The 17,845-nt window shown below is 38.2% G+C and overlaps 1 protein-coding gene across 3 annotated transcripts in view; it reads left to right on the plus strand.

The window, feature by feature from the left end:
• The window catches only part of PLXDC2 (plexin domain containing 2), a 350,950-nt gene that overhangs the window by 155,043 nt on the left and 178,062 nt on the right, over positions 1 to 17,845 (plus strand). For all 3 annotated transcript variants that reach the window (XM_012731363.1, XM_012731361.1, XM_004691292.2), the window contains one exon: positions 3,005 to 3,213. In XM_012731363.1, coding sequence (XP_012586817.1) covers positions 3,005 to 3,213 — 209 coding nt within the window. The remainder of the gene's footprint in view (positions 1 to 3,004; positions 3,214 to 17,845) is intronic.

The following is a 17,845-nucleotide window of genomic DNA, read 5'->3' on the forward strand; positions in this document are numbered from 1 at the left end:
AGGTATCAGAATCACCTCGCTTAAGGCCTCCTTGTTTAGTTATATTAGCACTGGGGAACATGGAGTTAATCATCTCTGAGTTTTGCAGTTCCTTTCCATTTGTTCTCTAGAGTAGTAAGGCAGGAAGGAAGCAAGAAAGAGGACTCAAGAATACTGAAAAGTAGAGTTCCCAGGAAAGTGCTATTTTGATGTTAGTTATTTCATCTATTCCCTGTCCTTTGCCAGGACTGCAAAGGACTAGTGTGATTGGTACTGTCTTGTGGATTGGCAGCATGGAAAACACTGTAACTGAACTTGTGTTATCAATACCCAAAAGAAAATGGTAATGTTTAATCAAAGAAGGGACAATTAACACCTATTTTAAAGAAAACAAAAGTTGCTTTGAAATTCTGTTTTGAAGGTTTTAAGAAAGACTATCAGGTATATTTACCCAACTTATACTATAAAGGACTGACCAACCTTTCATTGAAGATATTCCCTTGGCAAAATTATTTTTAAGGTCATTTTTATAATTAAGATAATTTAATCCATTGATCACATTATATCCGTTCATTCATTTTCTAGAGTAATATTCTGGCAAGGATCTTGTAGATTTTTAATTGTTCCTCCATAATTATTTGTGTTCATATTATCACCGCTGTGGTAGATAAACATCTTGAAAGTTGACCTAAGTGTTATACTAGGAGGTCTTACTGAGTTGTTATACAACTTTATTGCTTAGTTTGTTCTAAGCTACCTCATATATTTTTGGTAATGAGACAGAGTAGGTATATATAAAGCAAATAAAATTTATTTATGAAGCTTTGCCTAGAATCATAGTTCTTAGAGCCTGACACATCCTCAGGAAAAGCTGTCTACTCTTGCAGGTAAGATATTTTCACTCCTATTTAAAATATAGGATAACTGAAGTGCAGTGAGCTTTGTAAATTATGCTAAATACATATCAAACATATCAAAGAATAATTTCCAGACCAGGTCTTGTACATAATTTTTTCCAGTACTAAATTCTTCCTGGTCTATCATTCTTGCTACAAACGGACTGTCCACAATTAATTCAGTCATTAATTCACTCAATCAGCAAACATTTATGATCACTGTTCACAGTAGAGAATAGAATGTCATAAAAGCAATATTTTGTATACTGAAAATGACAATATTAACCATACTTAACTGAATATTTACTACTTTGAGGGACATGATCAACGCTTTACATGTATAAATTGTTTCTGGTTATTAGGTTCCTCTGTGAATTTCTTGGCCATTTCCACATTGGTTCTTTTTTCTTTTTCTTTTTTTAATAATAGTTTGTTTTATATCATTTTGTGCCTTTTCCCATCTCAGTTGTAATCCCCATGGGCTTCCCATCACCAAATCACCCATGTGTATCACCATATTCTAGTGCACCCCCCCCCCATTTTTGATCCCCTTCCTCTCCACCTTGGTTGTTTTACGCCATAATATAAGCTCTTGGAAAGGCGTGTATTGAAAACACTGCAGTAGTGTTTCTTTCTAAGTTGTATTCATTAAGGCACTAGGCAGTGGGAGATCTTTTAAGTTCATGATAAACACTTTGTCTAGAAGAATTATTAGCACATTTCTGAGTTTAAAGAGATTTTTTTTTAATTTTTTTTTAAAGATTTATTTATTTATTCATACAGAACTGGGGTACAGGCCAGAGATGCGGAGGGTGAGAGGATTCACCAGAGACAGAGTGGGGAGCAGAACAGGCAGATCGACGAAGTACACTGCTGAGGGGAGCAGCGGGCGGGTCAGGAGAGGTCTGCCACGCCATGTGGTCACCTCCGGGGCAGGCGGGAATCGAACTCATGCGGAAGCGGCTTTAGCTTCTCAGTGCTGTGCTTTAACCCGCTGTGCCATCAGGGAGGGCCCTAAAGAGAGATTTTTTAGACCATATGTCTGTGGCTAGTAGAGGTGGCCCTCACTAGTCATCTGAAATAGCTGATTTAATAGTATTATTAACTGCATTAAATATACTTAGTTTTTTTTTTTTTTTAATATTCTTGCACTGAAGGGAACATCACATCTATGATCAAATCACTGGCTCTCTTAGCCCTTTTTGAACCTATATCCTGCTAGTTATAAATCCTGTCTTGGTAATAGTTGCATAGAAGAGGGATGTTCTTCTTGATCAGAAACTGAATTTCCCATATATGTGGTATACTTTCCCCTGCTGACCCACTGAAATGAAAGACTAGGAGTAATGATTAAATCTAATTTTCCCTCCTGTAGTAGTAGGATGAGCTGGGTCAGCAAGGCTTGTCCCTGCAGATGGCTCTAAAATACCTTTGCGATTTGATCTTTTTGCCTTCCCATCCATTTCTCTAAGTGCCTATCACTGTCATCCTTTACCACCCTGACAGGATTCCAAGGTGAGAACAGCATAAATGAACAAGAGCATTTGAGATGCCTCCTGAGGTGTTGCTTATTAAATGAGCCAGGCAATGAACCAGGTCTGACTTGTGAGCTGGAAGGTAGATTAGCACATTTACACAAAGATCATTCCATTTGTTATTTAACCTGTTCAGATTCATTGCTGTATCTTTGCTGTCTGTGGCAACTCATGTGAAATGACTGTAAGAACACAGTTAATAATGTCCGACTTTTATTTTCATATATGCTGAACATTATTTGACTTAGTTTTTTTGTTTGTATTGGATTGTGTTTTCTCAGAACAACTAGAGAATATGAAATGTGTGTGGAGGGCAGGGAGGGGAGGGAATTAAAATGCATTGCTTTAGGGCTGTGCATCTGTTTTAGGGATTCTGCTGGATCTGAGCATTAACCATTGTTATGACTTGTGGGATGTCCTCAAACTGCATTTTACTTAGAGATGTTCATACTCATTCAAAATATTACAATTAAACAGATTTCATTGTTTTGACTTAGTTTCCTATTTAGGAGAATTTTATTTTCTGTTTAGTAGATAGAATATATATGTTTTAAAGCTAGTAGAAACTCATCATTTTACTTTATTTTTAAACAGATTGGCAATATCAAGTCGCTCACATCTTCCCTCAAACAGAAGAGGAAGTGGAACTAGACACATATGCTTTCAGCCACCGGTGGAAAAGGAACTCAGATTCTTTTAAGGCAGTTGACACAAACCGAGCAAGCATGGGTCAAGACTCCCCAGAGCCTCGAGGCTTTACAGACCTACTGGATGATGGGCAGGACAACACCACTCAGATTGAGGTAGTTAAGTAACCTGGGTAATTGTGTTGGAATGATGAATGCAGTTCTACTGGGGTGCTCAGTTTCCACATATACATCTAAATAAGCTTTCTTTCAGCTCACTCTAGAGCTTTGGGACTTTTTTTTTTTAATAAAGATCTATTTAATTCATTAATAAATAATTCACTTGCTAATAATCAGTAATGCAAATATAAATAATAACTATGTTAATGAAGTAATGTGATTAAACCATTTAGTCACTCATGAATTAATTTACTCATGAAACAAGCAAATATGGACATGGTGATAACAGTGAGGGGACGTGAAAATGGGTAGAATACAGCACCTGCCTGCAACATCCATTGTATACGAGGGTCTAAGTGCCATCATCAAATGATCTCATGCCGTGCTGATATGTGTAAAAGTGTATAGAGACTGTAGGCTGGCATGGATCAGAGAATGATCAACCTAGCTTATGATTGGTAGGCAAGCCATTGTTAGAGAGGCTTTCCCCAGGAGTGGTCATTTAGGAAGGGGCTCAAGAGATTGAAGGGAGTTCACTCTGTTGGTAATCTGTCAGTGGTCAGAGAGTGGCTTGCATTCACAATTTCTGAGTCAAGCCACAGAAGGCCATGATATGCTGAAATGTTTTAGAAGATGACTAAATATCTCAGTTTTCCTGGGATGGAGGGTTTCCTAATTGTGGGGCTAATCAGTGCTAACTGTTCTATAACTGGAACTAATTCTTTGTTATGGTTGGAGTCAGGAAATGGAAGGAGGATAGTAGGACGTGAATTTGGTCATCACACAAGTTTGCTTATGTCAACTTTTAGGTAGATTTGGGGGTATCCCAGAAGCTTCAAATTGCTATTATTACATGGGGGAAGTTTCTACAATCCTCAGCATTGGAATTCATAGAATATGATCTTGTTGATTCAAGATATAATAGAAACAAAGTTGTAAATTACATGGAAATAAGTGGAAGTCACCCAACTGAACAAAGGCTATTAGCTTTGCTCTTCCAAAGAAGTTATTTACTATTACTTATTTTGGTCATAGACTCAGAAACAAGAGAGTGGAAAAGTTACTCAGTTAAAAACAAGATGGCTGGCCCTCCCTGGTGGTGCAGCAGGTTAAAGCATGAGTTCAATCCCCGCCTGCCCCAGAGGTGACCCACATGGCACTGCAGACCTCTCCTGACCCGCCCGCTGCTTCCCTCAGCAGTGTACTTCGTCAATCTACCTGTTCTACTCCCCACTCTGTCTCTGGTGAAGTCTCTCACCACCCCTGCACCTCTGGTCTGTACCCCAGTTCTGTATGCATAAATAAATAAGTCTTTAAAAAAAAAGATGGCTTTAGGTATACTCTAACTAAAGTTTGTTGTCACAGAGAAGCTGGATTTGGGCTACTATTTTTGTTTTAATGATTTATTTATTTATATATACAGAACTGGGGTACAGGCCAGAGTTGCAGAGGTTTTACCAGAGACAGAGTAGGGAGCAGAACAAGCAGATATACTGAAATACACTGCTGAGAGGAGCAGCGGGCAAGACAGGAGTGGTCTGCTATACCATGTGGGTCAGCTCCCTGGCCAGGAATTGAATTCGTGCTGCAGTGGCTGCAGACAGTTTCATAGTGCTGCACTTTAACCCTTTGTGCCACCTTGGAGGGCCCTTGATTTGGGTTTCTTAGATACAGAGTATTTTAGTTGATTGGACTAGGGTGCATATATGGCTTTCTGTGCTTGGTCCTGTTTATGACACAGGAACAAAAGTAGGGGAACTATAAATTATTACTCAAGCTCTATCCATTCTAGGCTGACTGCGTTCAAATTGTACTTTGACTGCCCAGTCTGGATGCTGTAGAAGTTGGAGTTAGTGTTCTATTGTCATTTGTGGTCTGGTCATTTTCCTTTTGCATATTCTCTCTCAATGTGAAGTTTTAGTCCCTACATTTTCTCAGGTGACAGACTTATAATTTGTAAGCACCAAAGACAATATTCTCTTTAATCCCTGAAATATTCATTAGTTGGGAAAAAATATCAACTCCAGGGGAGCAGATGCTAACAGTACTGTAAGTGATTTCAGGCATCATTTTGTTCCATCATGGCAGAATCTTCAGCAAATCTGAAAAACAGTTCATTGGAATTCTGTGTATGTGATAAGCTCAACAATTTTCAAAATCCCTCTCTATTTTCTTAGCTATCGTATGCCACAGCTAGGCCCTTCACAGGCAGCTGGGAAGAGCCAGGAGCAAAATCAGAATGTCTGTAAGACTCTATTCTGACTCGTGAAGAGTGCCTGATATGTTGTTATTCACAGCTCTTAGTAAGTAACATAGCATCATTCTTCCTTGAACCTGTCTTTACCACTCTTTACACAAGGGAAAGAAAGCTAAACAGAAGCAGAGTGTTTACTTTCTGCCCAGAACTAGTACCCTACTGACATTGAAAGAGGACAACAAAATCCTAGAACTCTGTGATCGCTACACAGAATTTGAAATTTTTCTAATCTCTTGTAAAATAAAATATCTTTTCCTCTGAGATGTAAACAACATTCCTCTAAGTACAATCCCAGTTGTCATTATAGCCATGATTTTGTTATTCAGCCAGTTTGTCTCTTCTCTGCCTTAAAGGGAAGAGCACATAATGTTGGTGGTCCTGAATCAGTACAAAAGAGGAAGAGGGTGCTGGGGAGCAATTTCCTCTGTGCTCATTGGTGCTGACACCTGCCAGGTGCAGCCTGGATATCATCTTCCTTGGTCGTTACGCCAGCCTAGTGTGGCTTGTGTTCTGGATTCAGTGGTAGTGTCAGTGGCGTTTACAACAGGGTGATTTCAGGTTTAAGTGTAGCCTTTTTTGTATGGTCTCCTATTAATGAGTAAAGCAGCTGAGCTTCAAACTCAGACCTGCCCAGGTCCTAACATCTATCCTTTTTACTTGACTTTGCTTCCTCTAAAATAAAAAACAAGACAATCGCACATTGATTATATAATAATCCCGGTCGGTGACAGCACTGGAATATAGGTAATCAAAGAAGTAACTTTGGGGTTTTAACCTGGTTGGAGCGAGACATATTATTATTTTTTTATTTTATTATCATAGTTTATTTTTGCATCATTTTGTGCCTTTTTCCATCTCAGTTGTAATCTCCATGGACTTCCCATCACCAGTTCATCCATGTGCCATCACCATAGACCCGGGCACTACCCCACACCCCATTTTTTATCCCATTCCCCACTGCACCCCCACAAATTGTCTCTGGTATATAGTTGCTCGTTATTATTTTTCTCCCCCCTGGTCCTTTATGCTCCTGCTATGAGTGAAACTATCCAGTATTTTTCTTGGAGCGAGACATATTTTAAAGTTAGATTTGCACAGGGCTATTTTTATTCTGTGAGCTGATGTTGATGGTGTTCTGGGATTGATGGAGATTATTGGAGATCTAAAGACCCATAGTTCACTTCTTGGCATTTCCACTAGTTTCAGGAAAGGAAAGTTTACAACTACAACATCTGTACATTTATCAGGTCCTTGAAATAGGATCTCTGAGCACTCTTTTATCTCTTTGGGAAAAACACATTTCACCTGATTGAGTTAAGCAAGAAAAGGAAAGAAAGGAAACAGATGTTTCTAGGTTGACTACACTGTTCTGGACCTTGTGACAAAATATTTCATCATCTTTCAGAAATAAGCATTTTGAGTTATAATGCTTAATATAGGCATTGGACATGAAAAAGTACATGTGCTTTTCCTTTTTCCTTTTAGAAGCTTTCGGCATTGATGTCAAGAATCGTAGTTATTTGCTTGAAAGCCCTGGTGCTACTGGTGGCTGCTAAATAATTGGTTTCCCAGTGAGACTAAAACCACCCAGAGTGGCATTTTTGTGCATGCTCCCCTCAACTCCTGCCCTTTAGTCTAGACTTCACTGCCCACTTTCACTAAACAAAAACACCAAATGGCTAAAAATGGCATATTTACTCTTTGGTCACAAACTCATTCAGAAATCAACAATAGCTTTTATTTGCTTTATTTGGTGATAGTATTTTTTCTGGCTCTGCACAAGGACAGATAGTGGAGGGATTGTAAATCTCAGTATCCCAGTTAAAGAGTCCCTGCCGTTGAAATTCCTTGCCATTGTCATTTTTTTTTTTTCTTTTTTAAGTATCCTTCCCATGAAGATAGAAAGATGTTTTGAAACCAGTTGTATTTCTTGTTGTATAAGCAGGACCTCAACAGTTAATAAGCATTGATGTTGATTTGAAAATTGATTTATGGGGGGGCTTTATTCTTGCATGTGCATATGAAGCTCACAGTCAAGTGAGAAAAACTACCTTCTTCTGATGGTAGGTGTTAAAAGTGAGATGTTATGAAACAGTCTCTATCATACCACTTTTTGTACTTGTTTGGGGGGGGGTACAGGAATTTCCAGGACTTTCAGGTAAGGCTGAGTTCCATTTTTGCCTCAGCCTTGTTTGCAAACCCTTCTGTGACCCCAGGACACCAGTGGGAATAAGTAGTACATGGATCCTCTACATGCTGCATGCTTCTGGTTTCTGGCATGATGCCCTGATGACATCACTGTGTCTAATAGAATCATGAGAACTGTAGCACTGTTTTTGGGAATCACTGATCTTTATAGGCCTCAGTTTCAGACACTTATTCTCTGTGGTAATGTTGTTAACTGAACGTTATTCATTTTACAGATTATCTGTCCCAAATTCCTTATTAACACATTGAAGCAAATATGTGGTTTTGCCACTTACTCACACGCAGCTCTTAGAATATTGTATTCTCTCTCTTGGGGGGAATGAAAGTATTTTTGAGAAAGATTGCCAAATCTGACTCTTTTGAGGGCCTTGATTCAAAAGCACTTGGATGACTTATAAAAAGAATTTATAACTAGGTCTTACAGATTGAGTAAGGGTAGCTTCATGATTCAAACTGACTCGGTCATTGTGATCTAGAGCAGTGATTCTGAGGTGATGCAGATATGGGTAGACCATTTCAATTGGAAGAACTCAGATCACAATGTAGATTAGCTAATGGCCTTAATGTGTCTACCAACAGTATGTTTCATGGATTTCTAATTATGGTACTAAATTAGAAATTATAGTCATATCCAGCAACTGTCATATCATCATATTTATGTTAAGACTCATACCCAAGAAATAGCAAATATGTGTGACATATAGCTAAATGCTAGGGATCAGTCATTTTGCTAAACATATATGTAATACCTCTCTTTAATCTTCTGTGACATACACTACTAGTTATGTCTACACCATATTTTTATGAATTTCAAGCTTTTCTTTAAAAGGTAACAACTGTTAATTTACACTAGGCTATAATGTATGTTCTAATGTTTTATCGCACTCTGTAAATAGGATATCCATTTAAAAAGGAAGAAAAGTCCCACCTGATATTGAACAGCTCTTCTATTATATTTAATATGACTGTGAACTTCTGGTGTAGATTTTTTTTTAAGCTAACATTTCTATTTTAGGGGATTTTAAATAGAAAGCAATGTGAAGGGAACACTAAGATTAACCCTAGAGAATTATACATTTAATTCAAATGAACTGAAATTTCCCATTTGTATGTAGGTGTCAGATTGTCTTCTGCAAAAGATGAGAAAGCAAGCAGTGTGAGGGCATGTAATTGAAAAGAGAGAGAAATACCACCAAAGTTAATCAGTACCCAGAGGTATGATTTTGTAGAGACCCAGGATTAATGTAGGGACATCATCTCATTTAAACCAAATCATCAAGAGAGTATTAGAAGATATTTCTAAACAGAGAGGTTTGTATTGTCAGGAACTCACTGTTAACTATAAGCCTTATTCCATTCTGACTGCTATACCAAAAATACCATGCACTGGGTGGTTTAAACAAGAGACATTTATTCCTCACAGTTCAGGAAACTGGGACCTTCAAGATCAAGCACCTTCAAGATAAAGGAGCTGGCAGAGCCCATTTCTTGATTCATAGAAAGCTGTATGCATGTGTGTCTTCATACACAGAAAGGACTAGAGAGCTCTCTGTGATCTCTTTCATAAGGGCACTAACCACATTCATGTGGGCTCCATCATCACAATCACCTTCCAAATGCCCAGCCTCCTAATAGCAACTCTTTGGAGATTAGGATTTAAACTTGAATGAGTAACAAAGGGAGGGAGGATCACAAACATTCAATCCATAATACTATGCTAAGGTGTTTGGGATTTATCTGCAAGGTACTTGAAATCACTGAAAGATTCTACATAGAGAAAGATAAGTTGACATTCCTAAAATATTGCAATGGGAGCGGAGTGGGAACTGAATCTGAAAACAGAAATCTAAGAGGGTGGAGAAATGAATTAAACTTATGTGAGAATTATTACTAGATAAAATGAGATAATGGTTAAGGGAAAGGTTGTGGAGGAGCATGTGAATTTCAGACATATTTGGATTTCTAATTCTTAACATGAGCTGTCTCACCAAAGCTTTGCCCAACTTTCGGTGATTGCTTCACTAAGGGTTACCTGCAGATCCTTCTCATTGTTTTCCCTGGCTGGGTGGTATGTACAGTCTGACAGCACTGAGCTACGATGTGTTGAAAGTTTGCCACATTCCTTTGATTGTATTGTCATTATCTGACAACAGAATCTTTATCAGTATCTTCTAGTTCTGTGATTAGCAAAAGTGTGTAGCTTTAAATTTCTGATTTAATCCCATTCATTTTCTTTTAGAATATTGAGGAGGACTTTTACTTTTTGAAGGAGATAATGTGCTGAAAATAGTAAACCAGGCAGAACTTATCTGCAATTATTGCTCATCCTTTAAAATGGCAATGAGGATTAAAATAGAGTATCATATATCTTGTGCAATTATAGATTATTATAAGCTTGACATGTCAGCTCTTTATTGAAAGAAAAAGGAAAAGATCCCTAACTGTCTTTTATAGAGTTCTTTAAAGAATAACTGAATTACCTTTATGATGCTTCACTGTTAACAGGGTTTACCTATAGTAATGACATAAAAATATCTTTGGAATGATACATACAGGTTGGAGTTAATTAAGTATGTTAGTCATATAATCAAAACAATAACGTTTCAGAATGAATTGTCTTGCATTCTCTATGTACAAAGAAATATGTTTTTTCCTCCCCTACCCAGATTGAGATTAATTATAAGGATATTGCACCCAGTTTTTTCTATCTCAGTCTTTTTTTTAAAGATTTATTTATTTGTGCATACAGAACTGGGGTACAGGCCAGAGGCTCAGGGGCAGCGAGAGGCTTCACCAGAGACAGAGTGGGGAACAGAACAGGCAGATCAATGAAGTACACTGCTGAGGGGAGCAGTGGGCGGGTCAGGAGAGGTCTGCCACGCCATGTGGTCACCTCCAGGGCAGGCGGGAATCGAACTCATGCGGAAGTGCTTTTAGCTTCTCAGTGCTGTGCTTTAACCCGCTGCGCCACCAGGGAGGGCCCTATCTCAGTTTTTTAACTACTCATGATAACCTCTGTCTCTGTTTGTATCAGCTACTGACAGTAAGAACATAAGAAATCCAGGTAACTGTTACTCAGTTGAATTTCTATTCTGTCATTGTGCCATCTTATTTTCTTTGCTCAGATGAACTCATACAACAGGGCAATTAAAATATAAATTTATGAAAATTATTATTTTCTAATCCAAAATTATAGTGTAGCCTAGTGTCGTCACAGGTCTAGATCTTTACCTAATTGATATTTTTAAATCATTCTGAAAAACCTGGTTTATTCTTTTAGCCATCCAGAAAGTATCTGATCTTTACATATTTAAACTAATTGTTTGAAGTGATGGAGTAAGCGGCCATTAAAAATGATCTGGAACTAAGAAATAGAAGGCTTTTGAAGCCCCCCCCCCCTTCCTCTGTCACACCATGGAGAGTTGTCTCATCTTGGGACAGTGCTCCAGGCAGGAATGTCCCATGTGTATTCCCTCCTTATTTGGCACACTGCAAGGGGATTGTACAGGAGAAATCAATATTAAAAGGAGCTACTTGCTAAGCAGTCTGGGGTTAACTGACAGCAATTGAGAAAGTGCTAGAAAAATGTCACCTATGAACATTTCAGGTAGGGTTTTCAGATCCCAAGGAATGTTGAATTTGGGCTCAGTTGATTTGCTTCAGAGCAAGTAACTGGTTTCTTCACCTATCTGGTTGTTAGGTGGCAAAGAAGGACTTGGGGGCCTTCATTAGGTCAGTGCCACTGTATATGAATAGGTTATTCCTTAAAGCCTAGTTCTTTGTCCATTGTTTTTTTTTCAGAATCACCAAAAAAAAAAAAAGATTGTAGCTCAAGGACTAATGAGTCAATTGGCAAAGGCATGTGGATAGCATGATTTTTTTTTTTTAAGAATTATTTATTTGTGCATACAGAACTGGGTACAAGCCAGGATCTGGGGGCGGTGAGAGGATTCACCAGAGACAGAGTGGGGAGCAGAACAGGCAGCTTAACAAAGTACGCTGTTGAGGGGAGCAGGGGGGAGACAGGAGAGGTCTGCTGCACCATGTGGATCACCCCGGGACTGGGCATGTGGGTATGAAACTCACACTGAAGTGGCTGAGACTATCTTGCTGTGCTGTGCTTTAATCCGTTGCACCACCAGGGTGAGCCCGATAGCATAAATTTTTACCAGTATGTTTGAGGTAATATTAGATCTATTTAGTGATAAAAATAGATAGGTATCTGATAAACAGTGGTGTTCTGTACTTTTATGCAGGACCAAGAGGTTTCTCTGGACCTTTGTCAAAGTGATCCCATGTGTCTTAGCTAAATATTATTACTTGGAACAAATGCTATTAGGCCTACAAATAAAAGCAGCATTTAAAATTTTCTGATTATTTAAACATAGCAAATGAAAACAAATACTTTTATTTTTAACCAGGGATGTACAATGTACTTTGGTAAGTGTTCAGGGAAATTTTACATCACTTTATATTGCTGAAGCATTTTAAGATAGATAAGGATCTCTATAACAAAGCATGTTCATATATATTCACCGGCATCGGCATCACTTTTACATTTGTCTTGAGAAAATTTGCTAATGTGCCGCCTTATACTCTACCAAGGAAGATGTCGAATATCCAAAAGTCTTTTTAAGAAGGGGTGGTAACATGGACAATATGAAGAAATTGCCTTCATTTTCTTTTTGGGTATTCCTGAAAGAAAACCTTTCTTTCTTTCCTCAGCAATGCATAGATGTCAAATCCATCTAAAAAGAGAGAAGAATTGAACTTTGCAGCACTTGGGAACAGTTGTTTTGAGCTATTTTCTATATGGTATTTCAAGCCTGAGCTATTAAATTGAAATAGTAGTTTGGAATTCATGGCACTGAATTGAATCAATGGGCTAAATGCAGCTGAAACTATTTCTCTTTCACAAATGATCTCTAGCTCTTTTGTAAACTTCATACATTTACACAATCTGTAGCTTAAAGAGCGAAGCTATGGAAAGCACTAGCATTCACCTTTTAGACAGTATTTCAGTGTCTATCTGTGAACCATCAGTCTACCTAAATTATTTTAGATTCACAGGGCTATGCTTATCCCATTTGTGGCCAAAGGAATTTGAAAGGAAAACTTTTAAAGTGAATTGAATTTCTTTTTAAATGAAAATGTTCACTTGTTTATGGTACCTTCTAATTATTTCCAGAGCTAAAAATATGTGATGCTGTGATAGAATACTCTATCTAGAAATAGAATTTTCTACCTAGCTTTTCAAGTTTCATGAATTCTAGTTTATATAGTTTTATAATTTCAAAGACAAATTCAAAGATTTGTGATGCTGAGGGTTTTTTCTCTAAGAAAATTTTAGGTCATAATATTATCTGGTTATGCTACATTACAGTATCTTGCATAGATCACATTTGAATGCAAATATTTACATTTATTTTTTTTTATCATTTAAAACAAGTATAGAAAAAAAAGAACAATAAAATTTCATGGTCTGAAAGTTCTTACAAGGAAAACCAGCAAACCTTCCCCCAAAACTTAAGAAATGATTTATCCTTTAGAAATAGCATTATAGAATGATCAGTTAGCTTACAGACCACGTAGAGTCATTTTTTCTCTCTTAGATGTCAATTTAACAAAGAATGGCTTGTCATCTTTCTCTGTCTATTGAATGAACAGATATTACTTTGTAATTTTTAGAAGTGAACAAGATTACTCTTCACCAGAAGTGTTATATTCAAATGGGGAAAATGCAATTCAAACAGTGTAAGAAAAACAGCTTTATGAATAATTATAGAATTGTGCCAGACCAAGATAATAGGTACTCACTAGAAATGGTGATAGCAAAATTATCTCTGAAAAGGAAAAAATCTTTTAAAACACTTTTTTGGTATATTATTCCTCAAGAACTGTGCAAATACTTGCCATCATAAACCTAAAGAAGTAAACTATTCAGTATATTCAAATCCTTGTTCTTCCCTTCTGTCAACCATCCTCCAGCCTGACTGTTTTCAAAGAAGACGTGGGCAGTTGCTTATTGTTCCACAAAATCTTAACTGGAAATCAAAATCACTCTTGCACTATGACCAAAATGTTACTTTGCTTCATTGACTAGGTTTTCCCTGGTGCCAGTTGACTTAGAATGTATTTGACATGCTGTGTTCAAGCTGTTTTGTTGCTGAACAATCATAACTGACACTTCAAGCATTATTTTTATTTTGCTTTGTAAAGGTATAAAATGACAAGGTAATATATTCGGTATACAATCAAAGTAATTTGCATACAAGGACAAATGAAAAAAAAACCTGCCTCTTTATCTCCTTAATAAAAAGTACACGAACATTTTCAAGGGTAACTATTTTTTTTTTTTTTTAGTTGAAGATCTTTTGTGAATGCAAATATGCAATAAAGGGTAAATGTCCATGAGGCTGTTCTTCCTGTTTTTCTGTGGACTTTTAAAATGTTGATAATAAAGTACCTAGGAAGAGGAGATGATTTCTAACTTGAAACAGTCACTAAAAACAAAGAGAGGAGTGGGTTGACAGCTCGGAATCAGGATTCAGGACAGACATTAATTTTCTCACATTGTTCCTTTGTATTCTAGCAGTGAATTTTACCGTGAGCTTCCATCTGCTCCACAGCCACCATGCCAATACGCCATTGTCTTCTTTTGGGCTGCAGTTGCAGAGCTGAAGCTGAATAGCTTGACATTATAAGTGGTTGTTTAAAAATCCTTATGTGTGGGCAAGTTGCTACATGCTAGGGATATTTTTCAAAACCCATAAGTAGGAATTTTCATAATTTTAAGTGAATGTGAGCACATCTCTGTATGTGTATGTGCTGTGTGTCTTATGTTCACAGCACATATATATATACATCATTCCTAATCTGTGTAAATAAAAATTATTTATATAGGGAAAAATAAATGAAAACTTGAATAGCCCATCTATCTCACACTTGGTTTACATTCAGAGTGTCTTCTTTCCCTGAGTAATACAATCAGCATGTTTTTCTCATTAAGATAAAATAAAAACTGAACTGCTCTGTGCAGGATGGGCCAAGTCCCCCTTTTGCTTCAGTGATTGCCTTCGTTTTTAAATATGCCCTGTGGGCTGTTGGTCTGGGAGATAAGCAGGAGACACCATGAAAAGAATGAGGGCATAATAGATTTTTTTAAATAATGGGGATCAGTGATTATAAAAGCTAAGGAGATACAATATTGGGCTCAAGAAGATGGAGCAGTCTACTAAGTTCTCTAGTTCTGTCTCCGCTCATTTCACTATATCAGCGCATGTGCTCAGCCCTGTGGGTCTGCTTCAGTCATTGTGGCCTCCCTTTCTCAGTGGCAAATTTGCTAGCTCAGCCAAGATTGTTCTTGACAAAAAACAAAAAACAAACAAACAAAAAAACTCTTACACTGTAACAGTTTGGGCAGCCTGAAGCCATTTATATGCCTCATTGCTATATGCCCATGGGAGAAATACTCTATTAGAATAAATGAAGGGGCCTCTCTATTTTAAAGCAGGGTTTGGCAAACTAAACTATTGGTTTCACTCTGAACTGTAGAACTATGAAATGATCAGACTATTTCAAAAGACAAAGCTTAGGAAAATCTAGCTTAGATGACAGAGTCCATGAAGGATGAAATAATGCCATGTGGCATCCATTGACTTGCAGCAATGGTAGAAAGAGTCATAGAAATGCTAGAAAGAGCCATATTTAACTGAGGGTGAGCTTTAAAACCCTGAAAGGGTAGACAGAATGTACTTCCTTTTTGACCCAGAAAACCAAGACTCACTTGTGGCTTGGACTGGAAATGAAATAGAATGTGAAACCTACAGCTAGACTACCCACAGAATCCTGATATTTTTCTTGGCCCTTTCCAGTTGCAGTCTGTCTACTGGGATTCATTGTACAGCCGCAAATATTTTCACACTCAAATGATCTGCGTTCCAATTTTTTTTTTTTTTTTCTGCAAAAGAAGAGATGAAGACTGAGGGCAAGCAAGGTGGTGACAGAGATGCAGAGGAAGTATCTATCTCTTGGCCGTGAAGGAGAAGCCCTCCTCCCAGGACACAGAAACAGTGACAGTTTTCAGGTAACAGTGCTTACCTGAAAGCCACCTTGCCATCCACTGCAGTCCCACATCTACTGGTGCTGACTGAAGCTCCCACTACAATTTCTTCCCCTATGTTCCCACCACCAAACTTTTATTTTCTAAAGAATGACTGCTAAGAAGCTTTTCACAACCAAAGTAGTACAGAGAGTCAACAGCATTAATATTAGCAACCTTTCTCCTTGCTGTTTTCTGGAGCAGAGCAAAGTGAGCCAGTAGCAGTTTGCAAAGGCCAGGGTGGGCTTGCAGGAGGATCCCCTTCCTTGCAGCCGGTGGCTGGAGCGTCTGCTCTCACTTCAGTCATCTTGCTTCTTCTATGGTTGTTCACAACCAGAAATATAAACACTGCAACAAGTTATCTAAATGTGGCTGGAGGGAGACAGAAAACAAAGAAGCCCCTTAGTGATAACTGCCCAAGCCTGTGATGGAAGAAAACCCAAAGCTACTGCTGTGAAGCTTTAGCTGCCTGAGTGCCCCCAGGCATAGCTCGCTGGCAGCAGGCATCACAGTGCTGCTAGACAGCCAAGTCCATTGGGCAACAAGGGAGAAAAGAAGGCTCTAAGGCTCATGCAAACACTGGGCCCTTCCAAGCTCCCACGTCCACTTACTCCGTAGGAAATCTGTAGGGAATCATGAGAGAATTGCTTCTGAGTTCCACTCTGATGTGATCAACCTGGAATTTGTCTTTCCATTTTTTTATTCTGATAGTTTATTTTTATATAATTTTGTGCCTTTTTCCATTTCAGTTCATCTCAGTTGTAATGCCCATGGACTTCCCATCACCATAGTCCTGTGCATCCTCTCTTTTCCTTTTTTTTTTTTTTTTGAAGCTTTATATATCTGCCACTTCTGACATGAAGTAACTCAATCCATTTTTTTTTTGAATGGTTGCACTAACCACTGCTTTTTTTCTTTTTAATTTTTAAAAATTTATTTGTACATACAGAACTGGGGTACAGGCCGGAGGCTCAGGGGCGGTGAGAGGCTTCACCAGAGACAGAGTGGGGAGCAGAACAGCAGATCTACGAAGTACACTGCTGAGAGGAGCAGCGGGCGGGCCAGGAGAGGTCTGCTGTGCAGTGTGTCAGGCGGGAATCGAACTCATGCGGAAGTGGCTTTAGCTTCTCAGTGCAGTGCTTTAACCCGCTGCGCCACCAGGGAGGGCCAACTAACCACTGCTTTTTATTGATTACTGTCTTCCGTCTCACCTAGACTTCTCCAAACAAAATTTCATAAACAGAGAAAGTGGGTTTCCACTTCCTAAAGTGTTAACACATTCCGAATTTGTTTCCTGGAGATTCTACTAAAATTGCCCTGAAGAAGCCCTCAGGGTCATGCAGGTAATATTCCAGGTGTTGAAGGAAAAAAGAAAAGCCAGAGCATATGCAGGATGATTTATGGCAAGGGGCTTTCTTCCTGGATGTAGGAAACCAGTGGGGCCTGGGGACCGTGAAAGCCAGGAATAGGAACTTTGGTCAGATGGGTGGCTGCTACCCACCTGAGGTGAAACATGGGCTCAGCTGCCAGAATTTCTGCTTTCTCGGGAGACATTCAAACCCTCAAGTATTGGTTATTTTATTTTATTCTTAAGCATATGGATCAGCATAATGATGGCAAAATAGAATATAAGCTCATCTTATTTTAGCAGGTGCTAATGCTAATATGTACCCAATAACTAATAAAATAACATTCTTTTTTGTTACATTTACTAAGGAAACATTGCTGTATAATACTGTATCTGTTTTAAGTAATATAGGTTCACACCTCTACAAATATTTGTTATCAAGCCTTGAATTCTTAATTAGTATAAACTTACATTAGAGGCCATTTTATTTCCAAGTTCTGGGGGACACCTCATGTTTACCGCATATGCAGCCTACTGTGTGTTTAGCTGAATTAAATCAAATATAATGCAATTCTTGGGTATATATTGCAGATTTCTGTCCTTTATTTGTTCTGTAGTTTGTTAATGTAACCATAGTCCAGGTATTCTCCTTCCTGTTGCTGCCATTGAAAATAAGAAATGGAAGATGCTTTTAGAGCACTTTCTTTTTTTTTTT

Source organism: Condylura cristata, unplaced genomic scaffold (assembly GCF_000260355.1).
Source record: "Condylura cristata isolate star-nosed mole 26May11 unplaced genomic scaffold, ConCri1.0 scaffold00030, whole genome shotgun sequence".
NCBI lineage: Eukaryota > Metazoa > Chordata > Mammalia > Eulipotyphla > Talpidae > Condylura > Condylura cristata.